Below are 17,544 nucleotides of genomic sequence, written 5' to 3'. Positions count from 1 at the left end.
GTCTCTGACAGCAGGACTTTAATCTCCGAACTCATAAAGTTCTTTTTTACTTTGCGATGTCATTTATGAATGGACACTTCCTGGTATGTGGGGCAGGAACGTATAGCCTTATATGGTGTTTTTGGGGTGGTAATTATGTAAATAACCTGTCCTCGTGCATGAGCAGTTGATACACATTCATCAGTTTACGCAGCTCATTTACACACTTTTCCTGAAGATAGAAGAGTTTGTTGAATCTGACGTGACATGTTCGTACGAACCCTTCATATGAACAAAAGTAAGAGAAATGTAGGATAAGAATACGAACATGTTCTTGCATGAGGCCCAGTGTGCTGCTCTGCTTGCTGTTGCTCTGTCAGTAAAACACTTTCAGGTTTGTGGCTGAGTGGGACGTGTCTCACCTTGTCAGACCCGTCTCCCCCCTCTCCTTCCTCCCCAGGACTCTCGGCAGCAGCGGTCTCCTTCAGCAGGGTGGGGATAACATCATTTGCAATGTCAAAGAATTCCTTGTAGATCTCCTCGTCTTCACGGAAATAATTATATCTGCAGCAGTGTGAGAGGAGAGGCAGGGGACCGACAGGACACTGTTACACAAACATCTTCTAACATCAATGAGGGGCTCTGCAGGGAGATAATCCTAACTGTGGCTCTGCAGCCTGAATTAAAGCAGTGAAAATGTGACAAGAACTGAACTTTCCAAACAGAAACATGTTGTGAACACAGATTTCCCTGTGATTGTGCTCAGAGAGGCAGCAGAACCTGAAGAACAAAAGGCCAACAGGAAAAAGGAAGCTGACAGGCCGGGCAGGAATGTAGAGCTGAGTATTAATAGCAGCAGCTCACCAACRAGCTGTTTAAAAGGTGAGGACACAGAACGATAGCCCCCGAGCCCCACACTTCCTGTCAGTCACAACCACCTGATGTCTGCTGAAAAACCTTCACACTTCAAACTACCTGAGATGAGTTTAAAACGCAGCTCATCCTGTGTTCAACACATGACAGCACAGGAAAACACACCTGTGTTTATCACCTGACACCATCCTGTTTGTCTGTAGTGTTAGCTAAATAACCTGTGGTCAACCACAGGTTATCCAGAGTAATCCCTGGATGAACATCTAGACTCAACTCAGTTCAATATGGCTGCCACAGCTAACTACAGCGAACACAAAACATGCTAACAGTTAATGAGCTAAATGCTGGCTGATATAGCCTGAGTGCTAACACATGTAATGTCTCCCAACATGTCGTTTAAAGGTTTGACCACACGCTGCACCTGTCATGTGTTAGTTTAACAGCTGCTGGATGATGTGCACTGCTTCAACACATGACACACCTTCAGTTTACAACCAGCATTCAAACTGTAGCTGTTGGATAAAAGTAAAGAAGTGACTGTATATACAGCTCTGAGACCACTTTAAAATGATCAGTCTCTAAAATGAACATTGTGATTTTATTCTATGAACTACTGACAATGTGTCTATGAAATCCTCAGCAAACATATTTATCTGCAGAAAATGAGAAATGGTCAAAATGACAACAAAGATGCAGCTTTCAGAGCTCAAATAAAGAAGAGAAAACAAGTTCATATTCATGTAGAAACAACAAAACTAATGTTTGAATTCAGGAAGAGTTAACACATCAATATGTGGTGGACAGCATTCCACCACATACAGGAACACTGTCATCATTGTTTCCAGAGCTGTGTCTGCAAACAGGACACAGTAAACAGAGCGTAGAGGCAAGTTAAAGAACTGTACGCTTTAAAAAAATACAGCTTTTTAATTTTCTAGCAGCATCACATCTCTGTAGTTGTTCATGTTTCTCTCTGAGTCATCTCTCCTTTAGCATCCAGGCCCTGTTTTATCCTCTCTGTGTGTGTCAGTGAGAGTGTGAACTCACTCCTGCATGACCTGAGCAGCGTGAGCCCAGGCCTTCAGAGCCTCCTGCACATTCCTGTGTCTGTAGTGGAAACCAGCCAGGTACATGTAGGGGTAAATGTGCTCATTGTTGTAGTAGGTCTGAGCCGAAGAGACAGCCTGAAACACACACACACACGCACGCACGCACGCACGCACGCACGCACGCACGCACGCACGCACGCACGCACACACACACACACACACACAGAGGTTTTCTTCAACATACTAAATACAGACATGTCTACATTCATTTACTTAATGTAGAAGCAGGAGAGAGAAATACACCATTAGAGGTGAAACTTGATGAAATGAACAGCTGCTTCATGAGAAAATGTTTTATAATCAGACACAGGGTTAAAGACTAAAGATTATAAAAATGTTGGTTCCATGTGTTTAAGAGAATGATAAAATTAAGTTTGTTAAAGAAATATGAAATTGTATATCAAAAGTTGTTGTTTGAAAAGGAATTTAAGATTTTATTTTGTTTTGTTTCTTGATTATTATTGCTTGAAATTAATTTTTGGGGGAAAAAGGGCAGATATAAGATTTAGTTCTTCTTTCTGCCTCCTTTCATTTTAAGTGTGATTTTATTTTATTTACTTTTTTTGTTGTGCATAAAATGCTTATTTATAAATGAAATGAATTAAACTAAACTAAAAAAGACACAAATGAGAGGCGCCCCCTTGTGGATGGCTGCAGTACAACMTTCTCACTCCATTTAACTGAACATTTTAATTAAAAAATAAATAAAAATACTCATCTGATCATTTACTGTGCTGCTTTATGTTCAATGATCCATTTATGCAACACACTTAGCTTTAATTAGCTATTTGAGCCCATATAGTACATATATAGAGTGACTGAGCTAGTCAGGAGTTTGCATGGAGGAWACATCCAATCCAGCTGCTTGTACACATGTCAACAAAGGAGGTGAGATTTAAAAGGCTGTTTCAGTTTGAGCACAAGACAGAGATAAATAATAAAACTATGTGAAGAACGCCTGTGGAACAGGGAGTGAACGATGATAACTGATGAAGCAGCACCAGTGTCGTCTCATGGTAGCAAGAAGGTCAAATATAACAAGGACATTTGATCAAGGTATTTTATATTTGGTTTCAGTTCAGGAGGAAGAGCCAAGACCATAGTCTTCCTCAGTTAAAGCTGCACATGACGAGCAGGGATACTGATTAAAACCTGAATACCACAGTGTCCGAGGAGAACTACCATGTTTGGCTGATGGTCATGGTTTGATATGTTCCGTTTATTTAAACTCACTGTGTTTCTTTGTTTTACATGTCAGTTTTAGATCATTCTGAGCAGGTCAATTATTCATTACCTGACATTTCATTCAGAACAATACCCCAGCTGCCTTCTTTGTCAGAAACTTGAAGACTGTCCTACCTTGAGATGGATTTGAAGGGGACTCTCCTTGCCTGGTATTGGCTCTTGATCTTCGAGGTCTGCTAAGGTACCCATGGCCATGGGGTATCTGGTGAAAGACAGAGCAGTAGAACATGTGGACCACCTGGTAAACTGATGCCTGTCTGTCCTACACTGTCCTGACACTCACCTGTCCAGGTCTCCTCGATCATACAGCAACCAAAGGAGCTTCTGTGAAACACAAAGAAGTGCAGAGGTCGTTACAGAGGCCCACAAACACGTGTGTTTACTGCATGTTAGAGACTGCTGACCTGCTGCAGCTGCAGGAGCTCAGAGCTGTCCGTATGCAAATCAAGAGAAGGGTTGATGGCACACACCATGAAGGCCACCTCCATGTTTCTGTCACACTTCATGTAGGAGCCCTTCAGATACAGCCAGCTCTGAAGACAGACACAGACCAGTCATCACCTGCTCACAGGTCAACATTTAAAGCTGGTTTCAGAAGACCAACTACAGAGCTCTGAACATACACAATTCACTTCCTGGTTTTTCTTTTAGTTTTCCCATGATKCAACAGAGAGCAGCAGAATGCTGGAGGTGTGCCTTCAATGAACTCAAATGTTTCTGACTGACCAATGAAAAGCTTCCAAAGCCATGACATCATCATTATCTACCAGATTGCTTAAAGTGCCTGTGACATCAAACTTTTATAATAAATATGAATATATTTTTAGAAAGATAACATTAATAATATATTGTAAAAAAAAATTCACCCCACTGAGAAGAACAGTTGTTGAGATATTCACATGAAGAAACAGGAAGTGATGTCAAAGGGGAATGTCTGAATGTAAACAGAGCATTGCTACAACAGCTAACACAGACTGTAGAGAAGAATCTGATGTTTCTTTAGATTATTTCGAGTCATATCAGGGAGATGAAGAGTCTGAGTTCAAGAGTTCCTCTTTGATGTCACTTCCTGTTGCATATTAGCCGAGCAAAATTCAAAAGAAAATATGCCAATTATGTGACATAACGAGTTAAATCATGTGTATTATGCCAAGTTTCTTAAATATAAATATATTTTCTTTGAGTTTTTGTATTATTTTTGTATGTCACAGGCACTTTAAAGGCATGGTAATCTTGGTGTATTTAAACTTGTAACAACTATCTTCCTCTCATTATTTTTCTTTAGTAAATCTAACCTATCTGGTGGATCCTAACTGAGCTGAAACAAGGTTTGCTCTGATGATTTGGACTTTCTGTGGAGGATATTAGCAGGTCCTAAACGTGTGTTTGGGTTTGGACCCCTGACCTTCTCATTGACTCCAGCTGAGACCGTCTGACCTCGGCGGTCCTCGTTGCCCTTCCCGTGCCACGTGACCTCTGCGGTCTCCTCGCCGTTCTTGCTGAATATCACCCAGGCGTGGTCCTCTGACAGCGCCAGGTGAACATCTTTCAGACCCAGCACCTGGCAGGCTGCCACCACTGCAAAGGCCACTCCAGAGCTGTCCAGTTTGGTACCTTTTCGGACGGAGCAAATCGTTATTTAAAGAGTCACTGCACTAACAGCAGATACCCAGCATCAAGCATGTTTCAGTCACCACACAGGTGTCTGGACTGAACTGTTGTACCTGTGATGAGGCTGAACAGGGACTGGATRTGAGCCCGGTCCTTAAAGTAAGAGCGACTGAGGCTGTTCCAGATCACATCTGAGACTTTCTTCACAAGCTCTCTGCTGGAGCCTGTGGCGGTCCTTCGATACTGGGACAGGTCCACTGCTCCCCGGATCTGTGCTGTGAAGCGCTCATACAGGGCAGAAATCATACCCAGCTCCACTGTGGGGAAACACGAGCTGGGGCAGTCTGGCTCCAGAGGCTCAAAGCGAACTCCTGGAACATTTATTGGAATGACCCGGTTCACAGCCAGAAAGTGCTCCACAAAGCCCAGAACCAGAGAGAGAAGAGCCAGGTCGGGCTCGGACTTGTGCAGCTCGGCTTCGAAGAGCTGAACCACACCGTCTATCCCTCGCAGGGGAAAGAACTTCTTCTGTGCTGAGTGTAAACCCATGATCCCAGCTGCCCGTCACAACTCTGTACGGCCGTCTGCTCACCTGCAGCAGGAAGGAGGCGTTAGCTTCACACCATCAGCTCACTCTGACGCTGCAGGAAGTCAAAYATTCAAAAACTAGTTCATCTAAAATACTGCTGTGCCTGAAGGACCTCAGGGTTTCCTTTGATAACAGGAGATTTAGTTATTTTAAGGCCTTTAGCTCATACTAAAACACATTAAAAGTATGTCACGCTCTTGGATGTTTTACCCTTTTATTGCTGTCATAAACTAAGCTCAAAATGGATTTATTGTGAAAAAAAACAGTTTCATACTTTCTAAACAAACTGTAGTTGAGATTTAATCTGAGTTTTCTTCAGTAGCTCCCACAAACCGCAGTCTGGTGAAGAACCAGGACAGCAGTTGTATTTACAGTCTCTTCTTTCATTTATTGATGATGGGTTTAACAGAACCCCTGGGGATGTTTATGGCTCTGAAAACTATTTTGCATCCAGGCTCTTTTATATTAATAATCTATTCTGAGTTGAATTAGAACAGTCGCTTTAAAAGGTGTGAATATTTACGCATTCACTTATTTAATGTTATATAATTTATTTCCATTACTCTGTAGATATTTGGTTTAATTTTGAATTTTTTATTTATTTGTAAAAGCTACTGTGTATTGAGTTATGTATGTGTGAATAACTTCAGCTTAATAGAGGATAAACGTCTCATAACGAGCTTAGACTATGTGATAACACGCATGTTTACTTGGCTATAATCTTTCTGTGACGTCACCCTTAAGGACAAACACATGGAGTAAACACAGACGAGCCCCTCAGCTCGCTGTTAGCTTACACGGTTCGTGCTGACCGGGGTGGGCGGGTACCGACTTCCGCCGCTGCATTCATTCATTCACTAAGCGCCAAGAAGACCACTGTTACTTTATTAAAGTTATCTAACTCAGTTAATATGCCAAGAGGATCCGGAATGTTACAAGTGCTCAGGATATTTAAGCACAAGTCGAAATATCACGCGAGGCGGGTTTATTGCTGTGGTTGACGTGAGCTAACTAGCTAACCTGTTTTTGTTAAACTTTTCTAAAAGTATTATGCACTACGGCTTCAACATGCACAATACAGCATAGACATAAACCAAACTATGAAACCAGGTACATACAGCATAAATAAAATAAAAATTAGCGGTTTGAATGACGCTTCAGGAAGCAGCTAACAAGCTATCAAATGGCTAGTTAGCTAAACACATTTCTTTTACAACACGATATTTACACTCCTAACAAATACGATAGCGATAATATGCGGTATTAATGGGTTATCCCGAAATAACATAACACAGCTTAATTTTAGAGCAGTGTAGGACTTTTACTTACCAATTTTCTCACTGTCCCAACCACATGTTTTTGTTTGTGTATCTCTTTTACCGCGCAGTTCAGTCTGCCCCAAAGTCTGTGGAGCGCGTGAAAGCTGTCAACGCAGGCGCAGACGGCAGATCTCACAACAAGTGTGTCCACATTAGAAGCAGCTGAATACTAGTAAGTCCCATCCCTACGATGTATAGCTCTTCACTACAGGCTCCGCACGGCTCCTTGTGTATACTGGGAAATGTAGTTTTTATTGGGTTAACAACAAATCCCACCACGAGAGGGCAACATAGGTCTGTTACATAAATGTGTGACGGAGTAAAAGTAAGCGTCGCACACTGATAAACAGCTCACATTAAAACACTCGTACTTAGGGTTACATTGAACAGCAGAAAAGACAGACTTCTCAACAGTTTTATTATCGTAGCTGCGGATGTCTTATGTCAAACTATAAAAAGGCTGCTTCCCATAACGAAATTATAAAACACTTTGAATAAAAATGCGCAATATGGCCTACCTGTTTTCTAGACTACACATAATGATAACACGTTATTGGTGATCTCACGCGCGCGCGCGCGCACACACACACACACACACGAGGCACCTTGTTCAGGAATATTCTTGCTGCGTTCAATTGCTGTCGAATATTTTAACTTCACTCCAAATCGGCAAAATTTGTCTGACAAGAACGTAATTTTTATTATAAAGAAGTATGAGGGGAAACGTTGTTAGTAGGAAGTATGATGAACTGGAAGGTGTGTGTATTTGTTTTTGAAAATAAAGATGGGCTCAATCGTCATTTTTTCAACGATAATGATATTTCGGAGCTTCAGTGCAGACCTTGAACGCATCTTACGCCCCTCCTCCACAGCCTTGTTTCTGTCCATCTTTGCTGTTWTTTTCACTGAGCTCGTACGTTGCGTTAAGGTGCAGAGCAGAGACGCGTTCTTGGGGGGATTTTAAGTAAAGTCAGACATATAGGATTATTTRTTGACATAACTATAGAAGTCACATCCAGCTAAGACGACAGCTGTTTTATCSCCACTGCACTGCTGTGTGTTAAATCAACAATAAAATGGATCCAACTCAGTCCGCCCAGATATCTTCGTCGCAAGGTTTTGCCGATGGACAAAACTCAGCTGCCAAACAAGAATCGAAGCTATCCGGTAAGACCTCGTTTTAAACCTAGTTTAAGATGAAGTTAGCTTGCTTTGTGTCATGTGGTGCATTCGGTTGAAGCCACTGGTTTTCAGAGCGGGACAGTAACGCTGACACAACACGCGTTTGTACCTTGGTTGATTTGGTGTTTGCTATCATGAGGAACACCTGCAGTAGCGACACACAAAGCGTTTACACTGATGTTCCAGCTTGATTTCATGTGGATTTGCTCCTAAAGAAACGAATGCAGCAGTGTGTGGCGTAGAACTGGGCTGGGCATTTTGTAACGTGGGTACTTAGAGAAAAGATTTGCGTGTTGTCAATTTGCTGCTTGATAGGCCTTCTTTAGGCATACCGTCAAAAGCAGCCATTTTTACAAGAAATACGTCGCGCTTGTCAGATTTGACCATAGCCGATTTTTATTTTATGTTCTTAAACATAATATTTTGTTTTGTCTCACATTGATTGAGGCACGCTTGTTGTCAAGTTAGTAAATTAATAATTTACACAATTAGGTTTGGTGGCGCTGCTCTGCACTGCAGATGCATTGTTACTGGGCCAATGAAGGGAGGACCCTCTTAAAGGGACAGTACCACTTTTTATTCATCTCGATGGCACATAAAAATTGATCAGCTTCAGAATCAGCTCGTCTTTCTGTAGTTTTCAGTTGCCATTCTTTCTATTTGGAAGTCATTTTCAGGTTGTAATAATTGTCAGGAGCTGTAATCAGAGCAGAGAAGCAGAGTTTTCTCCGGGTTATTGTTCAGGTGGGAGCGGCTGATTCGCCATCACTATGCCTAAGCTGAGATTTCTGATTTGAGCTCCATCCATGCCTCAATCAGGAGAGGCATGTGGAAAATCCTTCCAAGCTGCTGTGCTCTGTGTTAATCATGAGGATTGTGGTTTTAAGGAGCTGTGTTGCTCATTCAGTGATGGGGACAGTTATGTGTGGCAGGGTGTGGCATGTCGAGCTGCTTTCAGTCTGGTTTAAGAGAAAGGAATAAAGAACCCTTTAATTCAGAGGAAGAGCACTGGTAGAAATCCACAATACATGGACGTGATCATATTAGTGCTCAGCAGTGATAAATATAGTCACTAATGGTTTATATATGGTGGATTGTAAAACAATAACATGTGCTGTTAGTGTAGGTTTGATGGATGTTTTTTTTTTCACATCGCTGAGAGGCAAATGTTTTTTCCTCTGTGTGTTACAAAAATATCTCATAAACCACTGGACAAAAAGAAAAAAAATTAACTTAGTCAACATTGGATGTTTATCTACAACTTAACTTGATTCAATTACATTCAAATTCAATTCAAAAATACTATATTGATCCCAGAGGGAAATTGGGTATTCGAGTCAAGATGGCTGCTGCAGCTGATTGGCTTTAAAACATAAAAACACACAAAAATGGTTATAACTTTGTTTTACAGTTGGCCTAAAATTTGGTGCAGCAGCTGAGAGTTATTAACTCTTTGCTGTAGCCTCCCTCAAAATAAAAGCTACTTCAATAAGAAAGTGGTTTGGCTACAATAACACAGTCCTCGTCGGCACTAGGGCTGCCACAAACGATTATTTTAATAATCGATTAGTCGTCGATTAATCGTGGCAGCCCTAGTCGGCACTGAATTTGTTTTCAAGATGTGCTTCTGTCTTTGTGAGAAGGTGAAACGAAGTTTTATCAGCATTTGAAGCACAAACCGTTTTCTAAAGACAGAAGAGACAAGWAGCTGATCATATGTGATTAAACAAATAACTCAGTAATGTTGGATGAATTGCCACATCCTCTTGAATAGGTTTGGGCAAAATCATATAAAATGTGCAAAACTGTCAACTAATATTTGACACTTTGCAATTATTGCAGTTAGTGTCATGTGATGACGTATTTTTGTACACAACACACTGAAAGTCCTGGTGGGGAGGGGTGCTTGGATAATGGTCGGGGAAACACTGATTATTTGTTTTTCTTTTTAATGGAGTGTATGTTTGTAAAAGTTATATGTTACTGGGTCAAAAAGGAAAATGAGCAGTGTTTCCAAAACAAACATGRCAGTTTGAGTCTCCAGCCAAACCCCAGAGCAGAAAATGTGACGAGGCAGATTTTCTGAAGTGATGAGTTGTTACTGGGGAAGATTAATCATGATGCACAGCAACTTTGCGTTTAGTCAGTTTTCTACAAGGAGAGTCACTAAACTGACTGTATAGATAATGATGATTTAGGATGTCCTTCACACGTTCAGTGCGTTGAGTCAACACAGCTGAGGTGAGTTGTTCTCCATGCTCGCTTCGTTTTTAGAAACTTACCTCACTGTGTTATTGCTAACAGACAGACTTTTATGTACAGTTACATCAAAGGTGTCTCTTTTTAACTTTTTTCTTTTTCCTTCAGAACCTCCCCGTCTTGTCTGTGAAAGAAATGTTAAATTGTGTTGATAAATGACAAAACTTTTTTTTTCAATGTTTGTCACATTTGAATCAGGGAGGAGCACAGAGCAGACTCTGCCTGGTGACATTAATCGAATTAATCATCAAGAGCCAAAGAATAATTAATGTTTTTCTGACGATTAATTGTACACTATAAGATTATGCCCAACCCCATATTTCAGGTTAGCTTCTTAGCTTAGCTTCGTTTACAGTAGGGTTGGACATGTCATCATCGTATCGTGTGCAATTAATCGTCAGAAAAACATTAATTATATTAATTAATGTTTTTCTGACGATTAATGCCACCAGGCAGAGTCTGCTCTGTGCTCCTCCCTGATTCAAATGTGACAAACATAAATAAAAGTTCTGTAATTTATTTATCTAATCAACACAATTTAAAAATTGATGTGTAGCCTGAAGTCTGTAATTTTCACACAATTAAGAGCAAATCTTTGCCACTAAATTGGTCATGTGACTATACATAATGGTTTTCAGGGGATTAATTATTTTTGCCAATGTTGCCCAACCCTACTTTACAGTCAAGCTGGTGCACTACAAACGTCACAGCCAAACGTTAGTGATTGGGTGAGATCATTAAACTTCAACAGAGACCACGCCTCCAGCTAGAAATCACTTCTCAGTAGTCAAGAGTCCAGACCCTCTGTATGAAGTAAAGAAAAAGGGTCTGGTTTTTACCAGGCTAGTCCTAACTAACCATGCAGATATTAAGTACTGTCAGGTAGGGAAACACTACCTGACAGTACMAACAGTCTCAGCCCAGTGAAATACTGTGTTTACTGTAAAACTGCTGCAGAGTGACTTCTTTGCTGGGTTTAATTTGGAATCCAGCTTCTCGATGACCTGGTTGTCCTGTTTCCAGCTYCTGTCTCATGTTGGTTCATGAGTTTGGCAGCAGGGACACCGATGAGTTGGACAGTCACAGAGGAGGTGGCACACTTTGAAATGAGGACCATCACATTCTTAAAGGGATGTCCATCAGTGTTGCTGTCTTGTATCACACAGTTTGATACAAATGTTAATGGATGCTAAGTTGTTTGTATGTATTTATACACATTTGTAGCTGAATATGATCAAGTTCATGCACAAAGTTCATCCCTATTTGAAMGTGGCTCATGGTCAGTGCTGTTATTTAATGTTTTGTATGCAGACATGTTCAGTTATAATGAGGTTAACCTATGGAAATAATAACCTCTGACTCTAGATTTGAAACTTTACATTAAAATTTATTGAAATAAACTTTGGATTTCTTATTTTGCTTAATGGTGTTCATGACAGGTTGAGTCCAGAAGTTAACCAGTTTGTTCCAGGGATTACTCTGAGACTTTGGTTAAATCCAGTCATTAGTTCATGATCATTTTGGTAAAGTTGACTTCACTTAATGCCAAAGTTTTATGCAAAATGTCTGCACAAGTTGTAGGTGAAAGACTTGTTGAGACAAACCACTTTCCWTAGAGATTAGATGGACATGATGGTGCAGAGAGTTGGTCCATCCTTACTGTTCAGCCCCTCATGGTCCAGCTAGAAGGGATGAAGATTGGAGGAGGAGGCCTTTCTCTCCTGCATGGAGGAGAAGGTTTGCAGGCTGGACAWGGTGTTTCCTTTCATCAAGGACAGTCAGTCAGACCTATGATGGTCCAAATGGAGACGGTCCATATCCTGCTGTTAAAACTAAAGTGATGTGTTTAACTGTCAGGGGATGGGATGAAGTGACTGCAGATTTAGCTTGAACTCTGTTTTTGAATAGTCGGAGGCTAACAGAGCCATCTCATTTATTGTTTTAGAAAAGAGTTTTCTCTTTCAAATGTCACKTAAAGTTTGAGACCCAGTGTTTGCAGTAGTGAGTAGAGGAATAATCCTTCYTTGCCAGCTTGCCTTTATACGCTCAGGAATGTGAGTTAATCATGAACACATCAGGAGCACAGAGCACAATCTGGAGAAAAACCCAGAGTAGTAGCCATGTTTCCATCAAAGTTTTTATGAGCATTTCAAGTATCGCATTAGGAAAGGTGGATGGAAACGACAAAATTCACAAAAACTCTTCAGTTTCACAAAAAAATTTTTACACTTGCTTGAGATGGTTTTTGGAAAAAAAGTTAAAGCACAAAAGGGGAGTTGGAAACATGCTGAATAAGTTCTGATGTAGTGAACATTTACTGGCTGCTGCAGCTGGACCCTCCTGCTGTCTTCATGTAATGTGAAGAGAATTACATTTGTTTCTCTACGTCTGCAGACAGCATGGAACATCACCAAGAGTTTATATGACAGAATAAGTACAACTTTCTGATATCAACAACATGTTCCTGAGAGCTTCTCTCCATGTAACCTGGTTGATTCGCTTCAAGCCAGTTGATGGAAACATATCTGATGCACATTTTCTCTTTTTACCTGTTTTTTCTAACATTTTACAAACACACTCAAAGTTAGCATTAAATTGTATGGAAACCAGGCTAATGTTGGACAAAAGCATCAGCAAATGTTTAAAGCAAAAGTTTCTGTCTTCCCTGTTTATAATTAATAACTGTGACTGAGCTTGTTGTGTACAGATTGTTTTAAGTGTTTTTGTTATTTTTACTGTCATGCTGTGTCCTGTTGYGTTCCCAGCACGTGGAGGGTGTGTTAAAGTGAAGGTGTGGTGTGTTGAAGGTGAACCTGAGTGAAGGAATGTTGCTCCGCAGGGCCACACCAAGCTCAGCCTGCCCTGCCTGTGCGCAGTTAGGTTCAGCTGAACCCATGGCCAACACCTTTCTTATCATTTCACACTTACTCTCAGTTACTCCTCCTTCCTTTGGTACGTGATGCAACTGATAAAACATGTTCTGATCATTAAGGTTCATTTAGATTTCTCTAAGTCCTGCAGTTTGTAATGAAACCTTGTTTGTCACCTAAAGTGTTTAATCATATATGAAGGTTCTGAACATATACAACTCACACTCCATTGGACCAGTGTATGATTGTGTCCTGCTGGACTCACTCACCATCACTGTTCAGGACTCTGCAGTAGGGCTGCCACAAACGATTATTTTAATAATCGATTAATCACCGATTATTTATTAGATTAGTCGACTAATCGAATCATACGTTAATTGAATATAAAACATAGAGCTTATCACGTCAGAATGCAGCTGCTATTATATAACCATCATTAGATTTTAACTATATGCTAACTAAAAATAATTGCTGTGGAAGACAAGTTCTGCTCTGCAGATATTRCWCAGGTTTCTCTTTCATTTTCTTAAAAAGATCCCACACTTTTGAGCTCTGTTGTCAGGTAGCCATGATACCAGAGCCTGTCTGTATAATGTCTTGTGACGTCCACGGCCTACCCCAGTTACCACTACTGTGCATGTGTGTCAAGGACAGAAAGGCAGATGTGGCAGTGGAAGGTGTCAAAGCAGTTTGGAGAGAAAAACAAAGTAAAGAACAAAAAAAAAGAAAACGATTAATCGATTATTAAATTAGTCATCGATTATTTTAATAATCGATTAGTCATCGATTAATCGATTAATCGTGGCAGCCCTACTCTGCAGTCTCTTGTAGGAGTTTTTCTGTTTAACTAAGAACTTGTGTAAAAAAACTTCCTCTTATGTTTTGATTTTGCTGATGTTTCCAAAAAGAAGAGTTTTCTGATACGACAGGCTGACACTGCTGTGATGTTTTTGTAAGTAGTTATGTTTTGACAAAATCTATAAAAAAGTGTGTTTTTCTGCAGTTTGTGCTGAGTCATTGTAAGTATTCTTGCCTAATGCTGTGGTAAACAGTCACTCAGACCATGGACCTTTGTCTTACATTTTAATGTCCCCAGAAATCACTAAAGTGGTTCGATGTGAAATGGTCTATGGATGCTACAAGTTTATTAACTGTTTTAATACATACAAAGAGTGACGAGATATTTACTTTACTAGACAGGTGACAGGATCCTGTATCTATAAGTTGTTAATTTATTAATGTTATATAAGCTGAAAGCTTCAGACACAAACTTACTAGGAKCTCCTGTCTGATTTCTTTCCACAAGGAGCCAGAATTGAAAACTGATCGAGGCTAGATATTCTTTAACCAATATTTAAAAAAATGCAAAAAAAATCATCTGTTTCAAATTTGTCATACATGACATTTGATTTTTTTTTTTTAACATCAGTCAGAACAGTATACTGTATGTTTTTAACGACTGTAGCATGGTGGCACAGTGGTTGAAGCTGTCACCTCACAGTGAAAAGTTCACAGGTTAGCCTCCTGGCCTGGGGGCTTTCTGTGTGGAGTTTACACGCTCTCTGAGAAGAACATGTAACGTGGGACTCTGCACATTGGATGGGTTTAAGGAACGGCAGGCAGAATAAAAATGCACTGGCCAGAACAAACTTTGTTTTTGTTCTTGATGCCTCAAGAAAATGAATAATTTTCTTGGTTCTTGTGAAGCATGCAACAAGCTTTGGTGTGAAGATGAGGATATGTTTCATGGTTTTACAGTGAACACAGTAATATAAACTGATTCTTTAGGTTTTTGTGTATCTGGACTCTGAGTTGATGGGGTATTCAGGTTCACTTTAAATGACGTGTAATAATCAGACAGAGCTACCAAGTAGCTTTGCATTTTAGCAGGATTAAGGAGGATATTTGTTCAAGATTTTGCATCTATTTAGGCAAATCATATGTTAAAAGATCAGCTGTACCACAGTAATCTACTCAGGAGTACACAGTTAGGACATTAACCAAAGGTGGTTAGAATACATGAAGCTGTCAGCTGTTTAAAAGACCAGCTGAAGAAACAATGTTTGGGTTGTTTCTCAGCAGGAGTTGGACAGGTTTTGTCCTTGTGGTCCTGAGCAGTAAATTATGTCACTAGTGCCAAATCTCCTCACTCATGATTTCCTCCAAACAAACATTTATTTAAGTTTTCTTCTTCTACTCATGGCCGGACTGACAGGTTTTCTGCTGTATGTTTGGTGCCACCACTTCAGGAATGAGGCATGCCCTGCAGTGTGCATCAGTAGTAGACACACAGAATAAGAGCTGTTTCAGTCCTTAACGTTAGTCTGAAATATGCACAAAGTGAAGAAACTTATACCTACAGTGCTGGAGACGTGTTGGTGGCTTTTTGTTGAGGTAAATTTGTTTTTTATTGAAACTGTCTGACCTGCGTAGCAAATGTGTGTGCATGTATTAATGTGCATTTGTAATTGGTTTTTCATTTCAGATGACATCAGCATTTTTTCTTAGATCTTATAAAGTTCATGTAAAGCATTAAGATTTATAAAGTAAAATAAGTGAAAGCTGTTAAACTGTTTTTGTCTGAATGGGTTTTAGTGACTAGCAGCTCTTCTCAGATGATCATTCTTCTGTCCTTTTTCTTTTTCTTTCTTTGTTTTCAATTTTTTCAGATTCCTTTCTTTCCTCTTCGCCTGTATCTCTCATTCAGTCTCCTCAAGGCAAGTTTATGGTTTCCTTCTGCTGCTCGCCTGCTCTGTCCCTCTACACTGTTCTCATGCTGGCCTGTTGATGCTCATCATTCCTCTTTCTGGTGCCCCTTATCTGCTTGCAATACTCTGCATAAAAACAACAAATCTGTTGAAGCCAGAGTAGAACCGTCAGTTCCTGATGGTAGTTGCTTCTTTACCACTACTAGTTTTTACCATCCTGTTCTTCTTACAGACTGTCTCTGTCTGTTTCCAACGCTTCTGTTGCTACACTAATAGTATTTCCCCTACTTTACTGGCAAATAACATAAAAAAACAAATAAGTAACTTCTTAAGCATTCCCAAACTCTCCTACAGAGATATAACCTTCCTAGCTAATGCCCAAGTTAGAAACATTGACCTTTGACAGGTTTCGTTGTCAGTTTATTTTTAGATTTGCAAGCCATGCATCTGTGCATGGTTCTAGCCTGAGCAGCAGTAGAGCTTTTTAAAGCACTTTACAGGGCTTTGAAAACGTTGTCATACCCCTAAACTTTTTTCTCTTTACAGCCACAAACGTTACTGTATTTTACTGGAATTGTATGCGACAGACCAACACAAAGTAGAGCAGAACTGCAAAGTGGAAGAAAACAAATGTTTTAAATTTTGTTACAAATACAAATCTGAAAATGGCATCCAATTGTCTTCAGTGGGGATGCACCGATATCAGTATCTATCCATGTCGCCGATAACTGATATTTACCGATATACAAACACACAAAGTATTTATATACATAAACGCACAAACATTTTTTTCCAATACCATTAAAAAAACCAGACCTCTGACATGGCTCTACTTCACTTATTCCTGCACAGCGTCACTATCATGATCAGTTACCACTGGACCAAACATGTCTCCTCCCAAAGCAGAAACACAAACAGCAACAAGTGGGAAAATCAATATCGGACATAAATATTGACCCAGTTGTACTTATCGGACTGGTAAGATATTCTAAAAGATGACCAATACAGATGTCGATGCTGATACATGGTGCATACCTAGTCTTTAGAGTTCACCTCTGTAATTTAACAGATCCAGATATTCTGTGAGCCTCAGAGGTTTGTTGCAGAACATCTGTGATCAAAAAGCATCATGATGACTAGGGTTGGGCATAATTGTATCGTGTGTGATTAATCATCAGAAAAACAATCTATTATTTTGTTGGCACTTGACAATTAATACGATTAATGCCACCAGGTAGAGTCCGCTCGGTGTTCCTCTCCACTTCAGATATGACGAACATTTAAAAAAAGTTTTGTAAGTTATTTATCAACACAATTAAAAAATTTGATGTATATTCTGAGGTTTGTGATTTTGACACAATTTGGAACAGATTTTTACGAAGAGCAAATCTTTTCTAAAGTGGTCATGTGACTAGGACATAAGGGTGTCCTAGGACTCCAGGAGATTAATCGTCAAATTAATCGTTATTGGCTAAATACCACAATTAATCGCAGTGTTTCCCCTACCATTATACAGCCCCCCCGCCAACGAGACGGCCCGCCCCTCTAAGAATTTCACGGCATGTAGTCATTTTTATTTAAATAAGGCCAGATCAAGTCCAGAGCTATTTTTTGCGTCCCTCCATATCCATCTCTCACCAAACTTGGGGACAAAGACGGCGCAGAGCGAGGCTGAGCGCTGTGTGTGGTCCTCACAAAGATAGAAAGACGTGTGTGATTAGACGCGCAGCTCTGCTTTTAATCATGTTGCACCGATGCGACAGCTTTGCAAGTTATTTTTTCTTTCTTTAAAAGAAAATG

General features: G+C 40.1%; 2 protein-coding genes across 2 annotated transcripts in view; one reads left to right on the top strand and one right to left on the bottom strand.

The window, feature by feature from the left end:
- The window catches only part of men1 (multiple endocrine neoplasia I), a 9,121-nt gene extending 2,211 nt beyond the window's left edge, over positions 1 to 6,910 (bottom strand). Inside the window, exons 1-8 of the mRNA XM_014021553.1 lie at positions 6,736 to 6,910; positions 4,931 to 5,409; positions 4,612 to 4,820; positions 3,611 to 3,739; positions 3,490 to 3,530; positions 3,321 to 3,408; positions 1,900 to 2,036; positions 402 to 543 (exon numbers count right to left, since the gene is read on the bottom strand). Coding sequence (XP_013877007.1) covers positions 402 to 543; positions 1,900 to 2,036; positions 3,321 to 3,408; positions 3,490 to 3,530; positions 3,611 to 3,739; positions 4,612 to 4,820; positions 4,931 to 5,366 — 1,182 coding nt within the window. The 5' untranslated portion in view covers positions 5,367 to 5,409; positions 6,736 to 6,910. The remainder of the gene's footprint in view (positions 1 to 401; positions 544 to 1,899; positions 2,037 to 3,320; positions 3,409 to 3,489; positions 3,531 to 3,610; positions 3,740 to 4,611; positions 4,821 to 4,930; positions 5,410 to 6,735) is intronic.
- A 714-nt stretch (positions 6,911 to 7,624) lies between these two features.
- Positions 7,625 to 17,544, top strand: part of rtn3 (reticulon 3) — a 40,629-nt gene continuing 30,709 nt past the window's right edge. The window contains exon 1 of the mRNA XM_014021554.1: positions 7,625 to 7,892. Coding sequence (XP_013877008.1) covers positions 7,802 to 7,892 — 91 coding nt within the window. The 5' untranslated portion in view covers positions 7,625 to 7,801. The remainder of the gene's footprint in view (positions 7,893 to 17,544) is intronic.

The sequence above is a fragment of the Austrofundulus limnaeus genome, unplaced genomic scaffold (assembly GCF_001266775.1).
Source record: "Austrofundulus limnaeus strain Quisiro unplaced genomic scaffold, Austrofundulus_limnaeus-1.0 Scaffold297, whole genome shotgun sequence".
NCBI lineage: Eukaryota > Metazoa > Chordata > Actinopteri > Cyprinodontiformes > Rivulidae > Austrofundulus > Austrofundulus limnaeus.
Note: the sequence above shows the minus strand (reverse complement) of the source record. Positions and strands in the feature narration are given on the sequence as shown.